Consider the following 18717-nt stretch of genomic DNA (forward strand, 5'->3'; position numbering starts at 1 on the left):
CTTTTCCCACAGTGATTCAATAAATAAATAAATTATTAAAAAAATAAAAGACCTGGAAAGAAGGGCTCTTCTCTAAATAAAGAACTGCTGGGGGGAAGGCAGGCCTCTAGAACAGGTACTAGTACTCTAAACTGAAATACTCCTTGTTGTGAATCGGCTGCTCACCAACCTGGACCCCTTCAATCCTGAACCTGCTAAAGATACGTCCTTCCCTTCTGTCACCCCACCTCACCCCGACCCACACCACCACCAACCTGCTATTCCCATATGCAAATACAGAAATTCCAATCAGCCTTACCAACGAGGAGAGAGGTCTACTGGGGGCAGAACTACATTCACAGCAGAGGAAGAAACCCACCTTGATTAAGCGCCACAATCATTCATTCAAATACAATCAGAAAGCCAAGTATTTCAAGAGAGAACTATCTTGTAAGAGAAAAATTAGTAGCATAAAAAAGACCAAAACCGTTCCTTAGGAAAATAAATGATTCCATAAACAAAAGGATATTTTCTTTTTATTTGGGGAGGGAGAGGAGTCTATCAAACACTGCTCAGGTGGTCCTGAGGCCACTCCTAGAGATACCTGGTGCTGTTTAGGCCCAGAAGTGATGCCAAAACAGAAACTCAACTCTCAATACCAGACATACACTCCAGCCTTCTAACCTCTCTCCCCATTCCCAAGAACAGTACTTTGAAAAATATCTAAGTATCATAACAGAGATCTGAGATACATTATCTGTAACACAGAAAATGAGGTGCTGCCCAGAAAGAGTAAGAAAATGCTGGTAGGAAGTAAAAATACCAGGTCCGTGGATGTGGGTCAGTGGTAGGGCAGCTGAGTTCCATGCATGAGGTCAAGAGTTTATTCACTGGCGCCACTCAACCTCAAAGAGTGCCCAAGTCACACCCACAAACCACCTCCACGTCCATGGAAGTTCATCTACTGGCCTTGCCCAAGAGACTCCTAAATAAATCTTGAAAGAGATCAACTAGAGGCAAAATTTCTACAGCACCTGGCTGAGACGACCTGGCTGAGATACCCGGGGCACCCCAGGGAGGGGCAGCCAGCGCCCTCCCAAACAAAGTCCAGGCATCTGTTCACTCCCACACCCCAAAGTCACTGCCATGCCTCTAACCAAACCCATCAGTCTCGGGACCAAGCCCCACGGAGAAATTAACTGCCAATAACTCAGGTATGGCACAGGTACCAGTGACTGAAATCTCCAGGTTTTCTCAGAGTCAGGATGAAATGGCTACCTCTCCGCCATCTTCCTGTACTTTCGCAAGCACCAGTAGTTACATCCAGACTCTAAAGTCTCAGCCCAGTTCCAAATTTAAAACTATATTATGAACAACTTCATAAATCATTGTGTCTTAAAAAAAAATTTTAAAGAGAGAACAGTCCTCAAGAACAAGCCAGGTGCCACCTTGAGCAAACCATAACCAACTGAGCAACCCCAACACTGCAACAACAAAACTATAAGGTTTCTGATTATATTTTGTTTCAGTGCTCCTCTCAAGCAGCAGTGTCAGGGGAGCTGAGGAACCCACAGTAATTCTAGGTTCAAGCTCTACCACACACACACACACACAAAAAAAAAAAAAATTGAAAATGTATCCTACACAATGACATCTAAACACATCTTTATGAAACTCTAAGAACACTCATGCAAACCTGAAAGATTCTCAAGGAAGAGAATTTATTTACCTAAGAAACAGTACTAAAACTAACATCAGTCTCTTCTTTTAAATTTTTGTAAGAAAATTTATAGAATTTTGAAATCTTGAAAATAATGATCTGTGCTCTCACATCTCCTAAGAAGGGGCTGGCTTAAAGTACTTGCTTTCCACACAACCAAGTCAGGCTGATCAAGCACCACCAGGGATCACTACTGAGTACAGAGCTAGGAAAAGTCTCTGTGTGTGGCCTTAAACCATCACCCACCCCCACCTCCCCCCCCAAAAGAACTAAAATTATTTTCAATAAGAATGTATAACTAAAATAATTAATAAAAAGAATGTATATAACAATAAGAATAAAAGGTATGGACAGGTTGGGGCTGGAGCAATAGTACAGCGGGTAGGGCATTTGCCTTGCATGCAGCTGACCCGGGTACCATCCCCAGCATCCCATATGGTCCCCCGAACACCACCAGGAGTTATCCCTGAGTACAGAGCCAGGAATAACCCCTACACATCACTGGGTGTAACCCAAAAAAGCCAAAAAAAAAGGTATGGAGAGGAAATGTTCAAGCTTAATATGGACTCAGTTTGTCTTCTCTTTATAAGCAATTAGAAGGTATTCCAGTAAAATAAAAACCTCTTTCACACAGTGTACTTGAACTATTAAGAAGTTCATACCCTACACTCTATTCCAAGACCTATGTTCACTCTGAATCTTGGGCCCCAGAACCCAGGCCCGGCACCAAGAAGGTACTCAATAATGAAGGATGAGCAGATGAACCCATGAGCATGGGAGACGACCAGAATTCTACTCATTAACGATGCCCTGAAGAACAACTAACCACTTTGGTTGCAGAATCATGAATTTATTAGGAGTCTTCTTTTCTGCAAACACTACCTATGCAGGATCTAGTTTTGTTTAGGACTCAGGATGGAACCCAGAATCCCATACAAATGACAAGTGTGTTACCACTAAGCTATATCCCCACCAAACATCAATTATTTTCCCATTTTTTTAAATTTTTATTTGGGGGGAGGAGGTCACAATCTATAGTGCTCAGGGCTTACTCCTCACTCTGTGCACAGGTTTCAGCCTCATGGAAGATACAAGGCAATGACCTGCCCACTGTGCTCTCTCTCCAGCAACCAAGCTCAACTTAAGACCCAAATCAAGAGCCAAAAACACAAGTTCAGTCCATCTTCAATTCCTTAACAAACTAGAAAATTATTCTACTGATGTCAATTTTACAAAGTATTGCCATCCCATATTAGAAAAAAATACTAAAAAGGATGTACTGGGTTAACTCAAAGTTTCTCAACTCGGGTAAAAATGGCACAAGGATGGGGCTGGAGTGATGGCACAGCAGGACGGGTGCGTGCGTTGCACACAGCCAAACCCCTGAACGCCATACGATTCCCCAAGCCTGCCCGAAGTGAGCCTGAGCATCGAGCCGGGAGCTATCCCTGAGCACCTCCAGGGATGGCCCCCGAATCAAAAAAACAAGAACACATACATATGGCCCAAAGAAAATTTTGTAGTGCCTCGGACATGTGTAGCCATCATACTTAGAAGGAAGAGAGTCATTAGCCTACCAGTATCCAGTGTGGAAAACCTAAAGACATCACTGAACATCTTATAATGAACAGGACGTTTCCCTCCCCCCACAACAGAGAACTGCTGATACACTGTATACATCAATAGCCCAAGCTGATGTATGACCACTTGCGACAACCACTGAAATTTGAGTAAGAATTATATTTTCTCAATATTAAATTTCCTGAGTTGTCAAGGGAGGCAACTCCAAGGTCTGCAGCATATGCCTCCCATTTAGGAGCCGGGTCCAATCCCCAGCACTCCACGGTCCCTCAGGCACTGCCCAGAATGCTCAGGAAACAATTTCCCAAATTAGATTAGTTTCATTAAGTGTCAAAAAAATACAACTGTATTCCTAGGAAATATGAGAAATCCATTTAAAAGTAAAAGAGCATGTGAACTTATCCACAAATGATTCAAAAATGTAACACAGAGACATGTAGAGAGAAAGAATGAATGCTATGCCTGCTTCAATCAGCTTGCTCAGTGATTGAATCAACAGCAGTACTCTACATCAAAACAAACCAAAAAAATGAACAATAAAACAATGAGCCAAAATGATTCAGAATTTAAATTAAACAGATTTGGGGGGGGGGGTTGGAGTTGGGGATTAAACGCAGGGCCTCGTTTACGCAAGGCAACTGAGCTACTTCTGAGCTACTACATCAATTTTTCATGTTTGCTTTTTCAGTTCAGGGGTTGCTTTCAGCTTGATGCTCAAAGGTTGTTTCTAGAGGTGCTAAGGGGAAAGAAATCAACCCCACGCTTCTTCGCATGCAAAACATGTACGCCAGCCAACTCCCTACTCCCAATTATTTTTTTTTCTTTTTGGGGCAGACCTGACAATGCTCAGGTGCTCAGGGGTCACTCCTGGCTCTGCACTTCAGGAATTACTCCAGGCAGTGCTCAGGGGAAGAAATGCCAGATTGGCCGCATGCAAGGCAAATGCCCTATCTGCTCCAGTTCCCCAGCCCCAGTTCTTCCGAAAGAAATTATATCCCAAAAAACTGAACAAGTATTCCCTCACTCCACATTTCTTTAATCTGAGAAACCTTGCACCAATTCCTGTATATATGTACAAAGAGAAAATCATTTGTCCTTTACTATTTTATCAAAATAAAATTAAAATGAAAAGAATGCAAGAATAAATCAAATAAGTATAAGTTAAAAAAATACCATTTCTAAAATAAAAAATTCATAGCAAAAGCCAGAAACTTTTAGATGTCTGCACAAAACAGAACATTTTTACGGTACATGGGTGGTCTAGTACCGCTAGATTATACAATTCAGGTTTTCAATACACAGTAAAAACTGGAATCTTTTGAAGCACATATGACCTGAATACAATCAAAGGGAAAATATATGTAAGCAACAAAAAATCATTTTAAGGTTCACTTTTGCAAAATCTTAACACTAGTTCTGAATTCTTAAATCTACTTGGAAATCTTATTCTAGGTACTATTACTTAAATAACATTCAACAAATAGCTTTGTGAGTATTACTTTATTTTTGCCAAACAGTAAAGTCTAAAATATAATTAATTTTTAAAAAATTTAAATCATGAAACATATATTGAGGGCACTTACAGATGTCTGAGACATGCTTGACTGCTGTGTGACACTTCCTGTAGGAGATGTAGGTGGTCTTCCACTGGTCAAACTTGCCTAAAATAATAAGATCTTTATGATATGTATTCAAAAACCTCAAGTTAAGATCTTTCTGATATCAGAATGACAAAATCAAAATGAAAGTCAAAAAGTTCATGTATGAACCTCGAAAGAGCCAATATATATTAAATTTTGGCCAAACTGGGTAAAAACAGAGGACACAAAGGATAATCTCAAAGGATAATAGTTGCCCTCACTGATTTCACTAAGGTCTCTGGAATCAGCACTCCAAAATTATGAAAAATGAAACTGCAACCACACTGAGTGCCTACTGTGTATTTTAGTTTCTAATCTGGGTCATGAATTAAGACATTTCTTAAAAATAACGCTACCTGAGCTAGGGACTTAGCTCAGCAGTAGAGCACCTGCCTTGAATATATGAGACCCTCGGTTCAATCCCCAGCACCTCAAGAGAGAATATTAAAATTACACGACACTAAGAGTAAGCAAAAGTTGGAATGTGTTGATAATTGAATTAAGTCTTCTTCTGGGTCAGTCAACACAGGTCTTACATAGAGCTTTCTGTAGAAAATAGTAATGCAACTACTAATTTTTTAAGAAATGTTGTTCAATGTTTTAAAAATAAACATTTGGGGCTGAAGCAATAGCACAGCGGGTATTACGTTTGCCTTGCATGTGGCCGACCCGGGTTCGATTTGCAGCATCCCATGTGGTCCCCTGAGCACCGCCAGGGGTAATTCCTAAGTGCAGAGCCAGGAGTAACCACTACGCATCACCAGGTGTGACCCAAAAAGAAAAAAAAAATTAAAAATTAAAAAATTTGGGACTGGAGCGATAGCACAGTGGGTAGGGCATTTGCCTTGCACGTGGCCGACCCGGGTTCGATTCGCAGCATCCCATAGGGTCCCCTGAGCACCGCCAGGAGTCATTCCTGAGTGCAGAACCAGGAGTAACCCCTTTGCATCGCCAGGTGTGACCCAAAAAGTTAAAAAAAAAAAAATTAAAAATAAACATTTGGGGCTGTGGAAACTCGAAGGTCTAGGCACATGCTCTGTATGCAGAAGGCCCAGGTTGGAGCCCCAAGTACTACACAGTCCCCCATGCACCACCAAGTATGGTCCAAAAGACTTTTTTTAAATTTTTTATTAAAAAATAATAAGCATTCAATTTTAAAATTGTCCTATTATTAGTCAGAATAATATTCTAATTTTAGAAAGGTAACTACACTCATTTTCATCCAGGGCAGTTCTTAAAGGGCACACAATCAGCTGTGCCAATGGCCGCCCCTAAAGAATGGAGCAGTGGCGGGGAAGAAGAAGAAGCACTTCTGCTCCTCTTCTTATAAGCAGCTCCACAGTGTCTGGTGATGTTTTAAGGAGTGCAAATTACACTACAGAAAACTTTCCTTGTGAAATACAACTCATGTAAACCTGAGTATTCCCTGTTGTACTTAGAACTGTATATATAACACCATGTCACCAGCACAGCATTTCTGCTATATGTGTGTGTGTGTATATATGTATATATATGTATATATATGTATATATATATACATATATATACACACACACGTATATAGATACATATTTTTTAAGCAGTGGAATAAAAATCACAACAGAGAGCTGGGGATGCAGCTCAGTGGTGGAGTGTTTGCCTTATATGTATGAAGTGCTAGGGTTTAATCTCTTGTACCAAAAAATAATGTTAAATTTTTTCAAACTAGCAACAGAGTAGAATATAAAACACACTCAGTTACTTTTATTTGAAAGTCCATTATATTTCGTGAAGGTCATCATAGCACATATGATAACTCAGAAATTATTTTCGTGATTATCTGAGTACCTGAAGACAAAAATCCCCCTTGACTGCGGTCTCACCTGAACGGCGGCCAGGCTCTGAAGCTGCGAGCTGCTCAGGTGCTGCTGCTGGAGGGCCGCCGTGTGCAGCATCAGGTGCTGCTGCTGGGCCGCGTACATCTGCTGGAGGTACTGAGCAGCTGAGCTGGGGGGGCGATGCAAGGCCTGTTGGATTACCTGCGGCAAGCCAATCGGACCAATGTCAAGTCGTACCGACGGTCTTACGATTAACCACAAAACATGCTTTGTTATAAAGAGCTGGTCGAAAATTTCATTGCTTAAGGGCCGAAGTAGTAGTGCAGCCAGGAGGGCATTTAGCTTGCACAAGGCCGACCCAGGTTCGATCTCCGGCATCCCATATGGGATCATACCGCCAGGAGTGATTCCTGAGTGCAGAGCCAGGAGGAACCTCAGAGCATCACTAGGTGTAACCAAAAAAAAAAAAAAAAGACAAAAACAAAACAAAAATAAAATGTCACTACTTTTTTATCTTGTTTTGGGTCCATACCTGGTGGTGCTATGGGCTTATTACTCCTGGCTCTGCACTGAGGGATCGTACATAGCAGGCTTGGAAGACCATATGCAGTGCCCGGGATCAAACCTAGGCCAGCCATATGCAAGGCAAAAGCCTTACCCACTGATCTCTCTGGTTCCAGAATTATTTTTATTTAATTATTCTCAACTTCAATTTAAATACAGCTATCTGTAGCTAGCACAAATACACTAAGAACAACAACAACAACAAAATCCCCAACAGATCATTAGGTGAGAAAAATAGTAACTATATAGTATCCAGAGTAAAATAGCATTTTTATATTAAAATATTTGAAAGAACATTCAGAAAAACATTAAAAGATGGACTGGAGAAACAATACAGAAGGCGAGGTGCTTGTATTGTATGTGGCTATTGTGTGTGTCCCAATAACCAAGAGGAAGGGAGGAAGGACGGGGAAGAGAAGAGGGGGTGAGAAAGTGAGGATCGTGCTGACAACAGAAAAAAAATTCTACATGGACAAAACTATTTGTTAAACAATTATTTGTTTTTAGAATTTTTTTTTAATGGAGTCAGAAAATCCTGTTTAGATTCACTTACCCAAAAACGACATATTGTAACTGAATAACTTAGTGCTAGTCTGTAATCCCCAGCTGCGAGCACCTGGGATTCTAACGTTTTATTCATAGGGTGCTAGAACTGGAGTTATGATTTTTATTTTTTTAGTTATGATTTTTTTTAACTGGATGGTGATTCTGGGGTATGGCATGTTGCTCTCTTCTGAGACTCATTGGTGAGTCTGGATCATAGCTGCTAATGTGCTTACAGGGCTCCCAGAGGCAGCTCCTGGACGTGACTGCCAGGAAAGCAGAAGTGAGGAGATGGGGAAGGGGCCATTTCTGACTCTGGAAGCCGGGAGATTTCAGTCACTAGTTTCTCATAATTGGGTTTTTCAGAAAATTCAATCTCATGTGTGGGGGGTTTGGGGCAAGCCTGTGAAGGTCGGCTGTGAGCATGGTGACAACTGGGTTCTGGAGGTTTGCAGGTGCCAGGGTTCTTTTGGGGCAGGTGGAGGGACACACCTGTTCCTCTCTGAGGTGCCCCAGTTAAATGAGCCTAGCATGGAGTTGGGAGACATCTCTGTGGTGTGCTGCTCTCCTCTGAGATTTATTTGTGAGTTGGAAGAATAATTCTGTGTTAAAATAATTGAAATAAGGACGCTGACAAAAACACTTAAAATGAAACATTAGAAATAGCTTTATAATTTTGTGAGATTAATAGGCCGTCTTATTTTTCTTTTGCTTTTTGGGTCATACCCAGCAATGCTCCGGGGTTACTCCTGGCTCTGTACTCAGGTATCATTCCTGGCAGTGCTGAGGGACCAAATGGGATGCTGGGGATTGAACCTGGGTCATCCACATGCAAGGCAAATGCCCTACCCATTGTACTATCCCTCCGGCCCCTAATAGGCAGTCTTTAAGATTTTTCAGATGGTTTAACAAAAGTACAAATTTCATTTCATTTTCATTTCATCATCCTGTTATTCGTTGATTGCCTCGAGCAGGCCCCAGTAACGTCTCTTTCATCCTAGCCCTGAGATTATATTCAAGGCTATTTAGGAGAATGAGACCCATCATTGTTACTGGTATCTGGCATATTTGGTACGCCACGGGGAGTTTGCCAGACTCTGCCCTGTGGGCAGGCTACATTCGATAGCCTGCAAGTTTGTCCAAAGTAGTAATGAGACAATAAGATGTCATAAAAAAAAGTTTTGATAAGATGTCCGGGATAAGATGTCCGGGATCATCTTAAGATGATAAGGTTCCGGGATCTGGATTTTTTGGATTTTATAAAAGTACAAATAAGAAGGTAAAAACATCCCTCTCCCCCATTCTTTTTGGGGTGTGCTTGGGTCATACCCAAAAGTGCTCAAGGGTTGTTCTTGACTGTGCTCAGGAGTGACCTCTGATGGTACTTAGGGGATCATAAGTAATGATGGGAATTAGCAGGGTCTGCTGCACACAAGCCAAGCACCTTATCTTCTGACATCTTCCATAAAAATCGCTATTTAGCTACTCTCACCTGGAGGGGCACAGGCTTTCATTTCACTTGGTGCAGACTCTCAAGATCCTTTAAGTATAAGTGAAAGGTACATCACACTGTTCTGTTTCTCTGAAGCGCTGCTTCTAAAGCTTTTTTTTTTTGCTTTTTGGGTCACACCTGGCGATGCTCAGGGGTTCCTCCTGGCTCTGCACTCAGGAATTACTCCTGGCGGTGCTCAGGGGACCATATGGGATGCTGGGAATAGAACCTGGGTCGGCCGCATGCAAGGCAAACGCCCTACCCACTGTGCTACTGCTCCAGCCCCTCAAAAGCTTTTTCTGACTATGGCCTACTTCTGACCTTGTTTCCTTCCTGAGACCCCTCTGTCCTACCGGCTGGTCCCCTAGTTTCATGCCTACTCTCCCTCATTTACATGATTTTTACCTGTGGCACCCTTGGAGTACGAGTGGGGGGCGCGTAGCTGAGGAATACTGCTCTGAGGGATGAGAAAAGGAAAAGTTCACAGAACTGATAAAAGACACTGGCAGGTATTAAACAACTACTTAGCTCAACAATATTGATTTAATTGCATTTTGGGGGGGGGGTCACGCCCGGCAATGCACAGGGGTCACTCCTGGCAGTGCTCAGGGGACCATATGGGATGCTGGGAATCGAACCCGGGTTGGCTGCGTACAAGGCAAATGCCCTACCCGCTGTGCTATCTCTCCAGCCCAATTTAATTGCATTTTAGAGAAAGCAATTTTACAATAACTTTAGAACTAAATTTACTGCTTTGAGTGAAATATACATCTATATCTCTCCAGTAACATTTGATTTTTCATAAACACATTCAGTTTAGGTAAATGCCTGAGAACAAAACGACATATTAAAATTTCCGGGGCCAGATCTTGGCGCACCAACAGCCCTGGCCCAGAGACACAGCAGCGTCCCGGAGGCGCCACAGCACCGGAAATCCCTCCAAGCCCCATACGGAGCCAATCTCACCAGGGAGCCCCAGGTGGAGCAGGTGCCGTCTCCCTGCCTGCTCCTGACGGAATCCCAGCGACCAAGAGCTTCCACTAGCAAAGCCCTGGTATGCGGGTTCCAGGATTAAATCTCCAGGCCACACAGCAGCAGAGGCGCCAGGCTGTCCCTCCCCGGCTCTCTGCCTGCTCCGACCTGGCCGTCACACCCACAAGCTTCCTCCACGCGCCACCTTAGCGCACCAACAGTTCTGGTCCAGAGACTCCCAAATGAATCCCCAAAAGGATTATTGCCCTACAGAGGTGTCTCTGGAACCCAACTATTTACAATGTAGGATCCCAGAAGCATGGGGCCGCCTCGCAGTGGTGCGAACTCTCATGATATTCAAAATGAGCAATGGAAAACAAATCATCTAGCATCTGCCCCTGGCAGGCAAGTTTAAATGCTGGTGGGAAAATTTGGGCAAAACATAATGCCCAAAAAGCAGAGAGAGTATTGGGGAAATCGTCCGCCAGAGGCAGGGTGAGGACTGGGATAAAGGGAAAATGTGCACTGGTGGAGTGATGGGTGTTCAATCATTGCATGGCTCAAACCCAAACATGAAAGCTTTGTAACTGTATCTCATGGTGATTCAACAAAATTTTAAAAATAAATAAAATTTCAGGGGCCAGAATGATAGCACAGAGTAGCTGACCTGGGTTCAATCCCTGGCATCCCACATGGTCCCCTGAGAACCACCAAGAGTAATTCCTGAGCAATGCCAAGTAAGGCCAAAAAACAAAAAAATTGAAAAATTGAAAATACAATAAATTTTCATATCATCTGTATGGGCAAAAATGTGCATGTTTATTCTTCCCTACATCACTTGCTTCAGAGAAAGCTGCAGAATATTAAAAACACTCTGTGGGGCTGGAGAGATAATACAGCAGGTAAGGCACTTGCCTTGCACACAGACAAACTGTGTTCAATTCCCACCACGTATGTGCCCTGAGTCCAGCCAAGAGTGATTACTAAGCACAGACCCACAAACAGCTGAGTACTGGCAAGTGTAGCTCAATAGTCAAAATGAAAGAAAAAGAAAAACACAGTTTAAATTTCTTTTTTAAAATTTTTCAAGGGTGTCAGACCCACCTACTCCCAACTTGGTGTTCAGGGGTCACTCCAGGATGTGTTATCTATTTTGTTTTGTTTTGTTTGGGGGGGTCACACCCGGTGATGCACAGGGGTGACTCCTAGTTCATGCACTCAGGAATTACTCCTGGTGGTGCTCGGGGGACCTATGGGATGCTGGGAATCGAACCCAGGTCGGCCACGTGCAAGGCAAACGCTCTACCCACTGTGCTACTGTTCCAGCCCCAGGATGTGTTCTCTGGAGTCGACACAGTGCCAGGGATAGAACCTGGACCTCTTGCATGCAATCTATGTGCTCCGGCCCTTTAAGATATCTCCCCCGATCTGCAGCTTAAATTTTTTCACAGAGGGGCTAATGTGAGAGGACAGCATTGTCAAAGCACAGAGTTAACCCGGGTTGGGTCTCTGGCATCCCATATGACCTTGTGAGCCACACCAGGAGCGATCCCGTAGCTAGAGCCAGGAATAAGCCCTGAGTACCACCAGGTGTGGCCCTCAAAATAAAAAACAGTTTCGGGGTATTTCTTTTTCTTTTTGCAAAACTGAGGCTCCAACTATTCTGAGTCCAATAAATTCAAAATTCGGAATATATCCTGAACTATAAAACACGCAAACAGCCATTATACTGAGATACTCAATCTAAAAAAAAAATGGAGGCGTCTGCCTTGCACAAGGCCAACCTGGGTTCGATCCTCAGCATCCCATCTGTCTCCCAACCCTGCCAGGTTTGTCCCTGAGCACAGAGACAGGAGTAAGCCCTGAGCAGCACCACTATGCCCCTCCTCCGGCCCCCAAAAAATGGAATAAAAAGAGCACTATATTATGAACAGGTATGTTATATTCTGGGTTAAAAGGCAATTATAGGGATTCAAATGAGATAAAGTATAAGAAAAAAATAAGGACTCTCTGGGTAATTAAGGGTACAACTCTAAAGTAAGATAACCTGTTATGTGAGCCTAGGAAAGTTACTCAGTTTATTTAAACACAACTTTTCTCATATATAAAATGAAGATACTAAATAGTACCTATTACATAGAGGTGTGGTAAAAATTGAGAAATTAATCCGCAAAAAGCATTTATCCAGTGCTTGGCACAACACAGTAATTGTTCAATAAATATTCACTATTACCATTTACTGAGTGTATAAAATATATTCTGTTGCTTCCTTTAATTTTCATAATAACTAATGAAGTTATTCATTCTCTTTAAGCTAATGAACTAATGAAGCAATAACTAATGAAGTAGTTCCTCCTCTTTAAGTTTCCTATCCTTCAAGGATGTTATGCCTTTCAACCAAGGCTACGTTGCCAATAATGATAAAATAAATAAAATGAAATTCAAAGCGTGTATCAGGTTGCAATGCCATGCCCCTTTTTGCGGTGCAATACTGCATCAATTTCTATTATTACAGAGGTACTTTATTTTCTCAGTTAAGGGAAGAGCTGCATGGGGGGGAACACTCAAAGAACGACAGGACATGCTGTGGAGGCAGGAGGCCCAGGTTCAATCCCAGAATCCCACGGTCCCCAAACATCCAAGCTAGAAGTAGCCCCCAAGCACTACCAGTTTTGACACCCCCACCCCATCGCAAGCCTTTTTTAGTCAATTACCCCCTTCATTCAAAGTTTGACAATGGATCCACCTGCTTTAGAGTCTGAACACCCATCTGGATTTAAATTAATCTCTTAAAATTCTACAAATCCAGGGCTGGAGCAATATACAGCGGGTAGGGCATTTGCCTTGCACGCGGCCCACCCGGTTCAATTCCCAGCATCCCATATGGTCCCCCGAGCACCGCCAGGAGTAATTACTGAGTGCATGAGCCAGGAGTAACCCCTGTGCAACAGGGGTAGCCGGCTGTGACCCCAAAAGCAAAAAAAAAAAAATTCTACAAATCCAAATAGAACTCTGAGTCTCTAACCTGGGTTCAAATGTAAAATAATCCAGAAAAGTCTAGTTATTCTAGATGTACGACAAGGGACATTGTAGTAACCTCAAAAGTATTTTCACTGGTCATTTTCCTGACACATCATTTTACAAGCTTTATGCTAATAAAAATTAGTCTTCTCAATATAGAGATTAACAAATAACTTTGTTGATTCTTTCAAACACCAGCCATTCTGACTGTACTCACGATGTAAACCATTAGATGGAACTATTGCTGTAAATGATACATTTACTGGACTAACACCATCCTAAATCTTCGCCTACCCACCACCGTAACTGCAATACCTGTACAGCATGTCGGTCCGAGCCACTGTAGACAGAGATCTGCGGCTGCTGCATTCGAGAGGAGGAAGTGGTAATGGTGGTGGTGGTGGTACTACTGGTTGTTGTCGACACAGAAGATGTTCCAGGATTTGGTTCAGTATCCATAGCTGTACTGTGGTCCTTAAGTCTGGCAGATAACACAACGGATTTGAATGGCAAATGCTCTATCCTCTGGACTTTAAAGAACAGTGACATTTTTCCAAAAAAATAATCATCAGTCTTCTAAATTTGTAAGGAAGTTCTCACAATACATAGGAAATACACACTCACTGGAAGCATGAGGGGAAAATATTTCACAAATACATATCACTTTTAATAGTCAATACCTACTAAATTTCTATTCAAATGATTTAATAAATCTCACACATAAAACTGACCTAAAGTTTGTCCTCTCATTATTAAAAAAAGATGAGGGTTTTAAAGCCACCATAAATGGGCCAGATAGCTAGTCCTGCAGGTAAGGTGCTTGCTTTGCATGCAGCCAGCCTGGCATCCCATATGGTACCCCAAGCCCACCAGGAACGATTCCTGAGTCCAGAGCCAGGAATCACCCCTGGGCACCACTGGGTATGGGGGGGGAAGGGGGGGAAGAGAAATGAGAACTCTAAATTGGCAAGGAAAAGTTAAAAAGCAACAAACATCACAATATTTGAGGATGTATCTCAGAACCTGTTGTGGCTCATGTGTGAGGCCCTGGGTTTAATCTCTACTACTACAAAAAACAAAACTGAAACAAAATAAAATACTTCTTTTGCTAATATAGCAATTACAAATTAAAGTCAATCCTGCAACGGTGATTCACTGAAAAAAAAAATATACAAAATAAAGCGAATCTTGGGTAGCAGAGTTATGCAGTGGAAGCGTGCTGGGCCCAGAAAACCAATCTTTATACATCAAAATACAATGCCTAAGGACTTATATTAACTTATTTTTTAGTCACTGTATATATTTTGTTTTGAAATTAAGTACTCAAGGTTGGGAGACAGTTCAAAGGATTTGAGCAGGCACTTTGAGCAATCCCTGATATGAAGAGTATCTCCTAAGCACTGCCAACTATGGATCAAAAATCAAGTAAGCTCAGAAACAACATTTATATTTAAAAATAATTTATCGGAGCTGAAGCGATAACACAACCGGTAGGGAGTTTGCCTTGAACATGGCCGACCCAGGTTCAATTCCCAGCATCCCATATGGTCCCCCGGGCACCGCCAAGGAGTAATTCCTGAGTGCAGAGCCAGGAGTAACTCCTATGCGTTGCTGGGTGTGACCCAAAAAGAAAAGAAAAAAGAAAAAAATAATTTATCAACACACTCTGGCTTTTTCACCAGTCTTCAACAATGTCCTTAACTTCATCTAATAATGATTATACTCGCAAGTAAATTACTCTGAGAAAAAAGAAAAAGGGGCTGGAGCAATAGCACAACAGGTAGGGCATTTGCCTTGCACATGGCTGATTTGATTCCCAGCATCCCATATGGTCCCCTGAGCACCGCCAGGAGAAACCCCTGTGCATCACCATGTGTGACCCAAAAAGCAAAAAAAAAAAAAAAAAAAAAAAAAAAAAAAACAAGCATCACAATATTTGAAGATATCAGTTTTTTTTCCACAATATTTTCACTTCCTTAAAAAATCTTTTTTGGGGGGATTGGGAGTGGTGTGTTCAGAGGTTACTCATGGCTCTGTACTCAGGAATTCCTCCTGGTGGTGCTTAGGGGGACCATATGGAATAACAGGGATTGAACTTGGGTCGGCTATGTACCAGGCAAATGCCCTATCACTCCAGCCCCCCAAAATCTTTCTTTTTCCATCATAATAACTCCATGAAACCTAGGGTTTCTGGCTAGAGAGACAGCTCAATATGCAGAGGACCAAAGTTCAGTACCGACCCAGCATGGGTCCCCTAAATTACTATCAGGAGTAAAATTACCCACCCCAAAACACAGAACCAGGAAGCGTCCCTGTGTACCAATGGGTATGGCCCAAAACCAAAAATAACGAAGCTAAACTAAAACCCTTGGCCTGCACATGCAAAGCATGCTCGCCACCACTGGGGCCCAGCCAGCTCCAATCCTGAACACTGCTGTCATCGTGTCATTTTCCTCGTGGCACCAGACTGTGATTTTTTCCCCCCCTCCAGTATGAAATCACTGCAGCCGTGTGAAATTCCACTAGACAACTGCATTCCAGTAGATTCAAACAACACTTTCTTTTTTTACTACAGGATTTGAGGGGGCCCAACCCCGGCCTGGAGAGGAGACTTTCTCCAGAGCTACCCAGCTCCAGGGGGCTAGAGACAGGATTTCGCCCAGGCAAGGCAGGAACAACCACCTGTGACATATCCCAGCCCAACAAGATGCTTTAAAGCCAACTGGAAGGACTTCCGTGTTGTTGGAAACTAGAACCAAGTTCCTGTGTGTGTGTGTGTACACGTGTGATGAGGTTCTGGAATGCACAAGGGAGAAGAAGGCACACTTGAGAATTATCCCGGGGTTGGTTTTTTTTTTTTTCTGCTTTTTGGCCCTTCTTTTCTTCCTAGCAAACAAAACCTGACCCACCTCGCATTAGCTGCGGCACAAGACCACTTTCCTTCCTTCCTCGCAAGAAACAAAGGAATTTGGGGCTGATCCCCCTCTGCCCACCCTATTCCCATATGGTGTCCCGGGATGTACAAACTTTCTTTGTTCTTTTGTATCACTTGATGGAAACAGTGTTTATACTTCTTCCAGGAACCAAATGGAGGGGAAAAAAAAAAGAAGAAGAGCAATCTGCGTAAGCGGAAAAGTGAAAGGAAAAAAATTAAAAAAGAAAAAAGGAGACAGCGAGCTGACCCTCCCCTCACCAACTTTCCCGATTCATCAGTGACTTATGCATCTTTACGGAATCTGATTATTTCCCATCAACCGCCTTCCAATCATCCGATCACCTCCCCGCGCGGCTGGGCAGCGCCGTCCCCAGCGAGGGGTCCGGGCCAGGGACCCCGGGGCCCCTCCCCGCCGCCTGCCAGCCCCCACCCGGGCGGGGCCACCAGGAGCCACTTACTGGCGAGGGAGCAGCGCCGGGACCGGACTCGGTGGCGGTGAGGGTGTCGCCTGGCTCGGCCGGGGTCCCTCGGGCGCGGACCCTACAGGAAGCGGCTCCGGGACCAGCGCGGGCCAGCGAGGCCGGGCGACACGGACGCGTGGCAGCAGCGGCGGCCGCACCGTCGCGTCACGCTGCGAGACCTGGCACAAAAGAGCGATTCTTTTTTTTTTCTTTTTTTCTTTTTTTCTTTTTTTCTTTTCGGTCACGGAGCCGGCGCTGCCGGGGGTCCTGCCTCGCCAACTCCGAGCCGGGACGCGCTGACCACCGGGCACCCGAGCACCCGCCCAGGGGACGGGCCCCGCGGCGGGGGTCGGCGTCCCCTCGCTGGGCTGGGGGTGGGGAGGGGGCTTTCCGGTCGGTCACCCGCGGGGCCGCCCCGGGCCGGGGGAGGGCGGGGGGGGGGAGGGGACAGTCCCGCGCCCGGGGGAGGCCGCGGGGCGGGCGAGGGGCGCGAAGCAGGCCCGGGGCCGGCCCCAGCCCCCCGCCACAGACAGGCCCGCGGCGCCCCCCGGCGGGGTGACAGCGCCGGCGGCCCGGCCCCGCGACAACCCCGCGACGACCCCCCGACACCCCCACCGCCACCCCCCTGAGCTGACCCCCGGCGCGGCGCCCGCCGGGAAGTGGCGGCGGCGGCGGCGTCCACGCGCGGCCCCCGCCCCCGCCCCGCCGCCCGCGCCGCGGCCCCCCCACGCGGCCCAGGAGCCGCGAGGCCGCCCCCGCCCGGCGCCGCCCGCCCCGGGGTCCCCCGGGAGCTGCCCGGCGGGGCGCGAGTCGCGGCGCCCCTCGCCCCCCGGCCGCGGCGCCCCGCGCCCGCCCGTCACTCACGCCGCTTCCGCCATCTTCCCTCCTCCATCACGGGCGCGGGCTGCGCATGCGCGCCCGCGGCGGCCCGAGGGGCGGGGTCGGCGCGGCCCGGGCCCCCGGGGTCACGTGGGGTCCTAGCGCCGCCGGCTCTCGCGTCCCCAGCGGGGCCGGTGGGAGGATGCTGGGGCTTCTTCTTCCTTCCTTCCTTCTTCTTTCCTCTCGGGGAGGGCGCGTGAGACCCGGACGTGCGATGCTCCGCCCAGACCGTTCGGTGGTGAACTTGAGTTCCATGTCAACAGACTGAAGTGTCTGCACACCACAGAGAAACGTGCCCTGAGCACTGGCTGAGGTCGCAAAGGAAAAGGGAAATGCCAGGGCTCGTCCTCTGGACCCACCCCTGCAAGCTGGGGTGTCCGGATGAGCAGTTCCTTCTCAGCGATCCTTCTTGGGCTCAAAGGGTTCGGGGAAGTCTGGCGGGGTGGGCATTTAAGGAATCGGCAGGATGCACGACCCTACAACTACCGCTCTCAGTTTTTCGATCTCAATTTACTGGCTTAAGATTGCAAACTTGTGGCGCTGGAGAGATAGCACAGCGGGTAGGGCATTTGCCTTGCACGCGACCGACCCCATACTGTCCCCTGAGCACCGCCAGGAGTAACTCCTGAGTGCAGAGCCAGGAGTAACCCCTGTGCATCGCCAGGTGTGACCCAAAAAGCAAAAAAAAAAAAAGATTACAAACTTGTGGAGTTCGTGCACAATTCAATCAGCTTAAGCAGTGGTTGAATAAATAGCAGTAGTCCTACATAAAAAAAAAATAATAATTAAAAAAAGATTGCAAACTTGACTACCACTGGGAACCAGCAGGAATAGTCAGTTTGCAGATAAGAACTGCTATGTAAATGAAAACTTGCTCTGAAGCAGGGTCAGACAAACATACCAAGGTGAGTAAAGCAGGTTTCTCTCTACGAAGGACCTTTACCCTGCAGCGCAGACTAGCTTTTACAGGCGCTCATGTAGCATAACGTGTTAAGAAATGATAGCGGAGAAACTGACTGGAAACAAAACTAAGTCCTAGAACCAGTGAAAACTAAGGTGGTCACTGGAGGAAGAGACAGGAAACGAGAGAAAGACGGAGGGGTAGCACTGGGA

At 45.3% G+C, this 18717-nt stretch overlaps 1 protein-coding gene across 1 annotated transcript in view; it reads right to left on the reverse strand.

Annotated features, from left to right (window-relative positions):
- The window catches only part of PHC3 (polyhomeotic homolog 3), an 86584-nt gene extending 69628 nt beyond the window's left edge, over nucleotides 1–16956 (reverse strand). Inside the window, exons 1-4 of the mRNA XM_056110631.1 lie at nucleotides 16723–16956; nucleotides 13645–13810; nucleotides 6783–6938; nucleotides 4864–4941 (exon numbers count right to left, since the gene is read on the reverse strand). Of these exons, the coding sequence (XP_055966606.1) occupies nucleotides 4864–4941; nucleotides 6783–6938; nucleotides 13645–13788 (378 nt within the window). The 5' untranslated portion in view covers nucleotides 13789–13810; nucleotides 16723–16956. The remainder of the gene's footprint in view (nucleotides 1–4863; nucleotides 4942–6782; nucleotides 6939–13644; nucleotides 13811–16722) is intronic.
- Nucleotides 16957–18717: the final 1761 nt, after the last annotated feature.

This window comes from Sorex fumeus, unplaced genomic scaffold (genome assembly GCF_029834395.1).
Source record: "Sorex fumeus unplaced genomic scaffold, SorFum_2.1 ptg000010l, whole genome shotgun sequence".
In the NCBI taxonomy this organism is placed as follows: Eukaryota; Metazoa; Chordata; class Mammalia; order Eulipotyphla; family Soricidae; genus Sorex; species Sorex fumeus.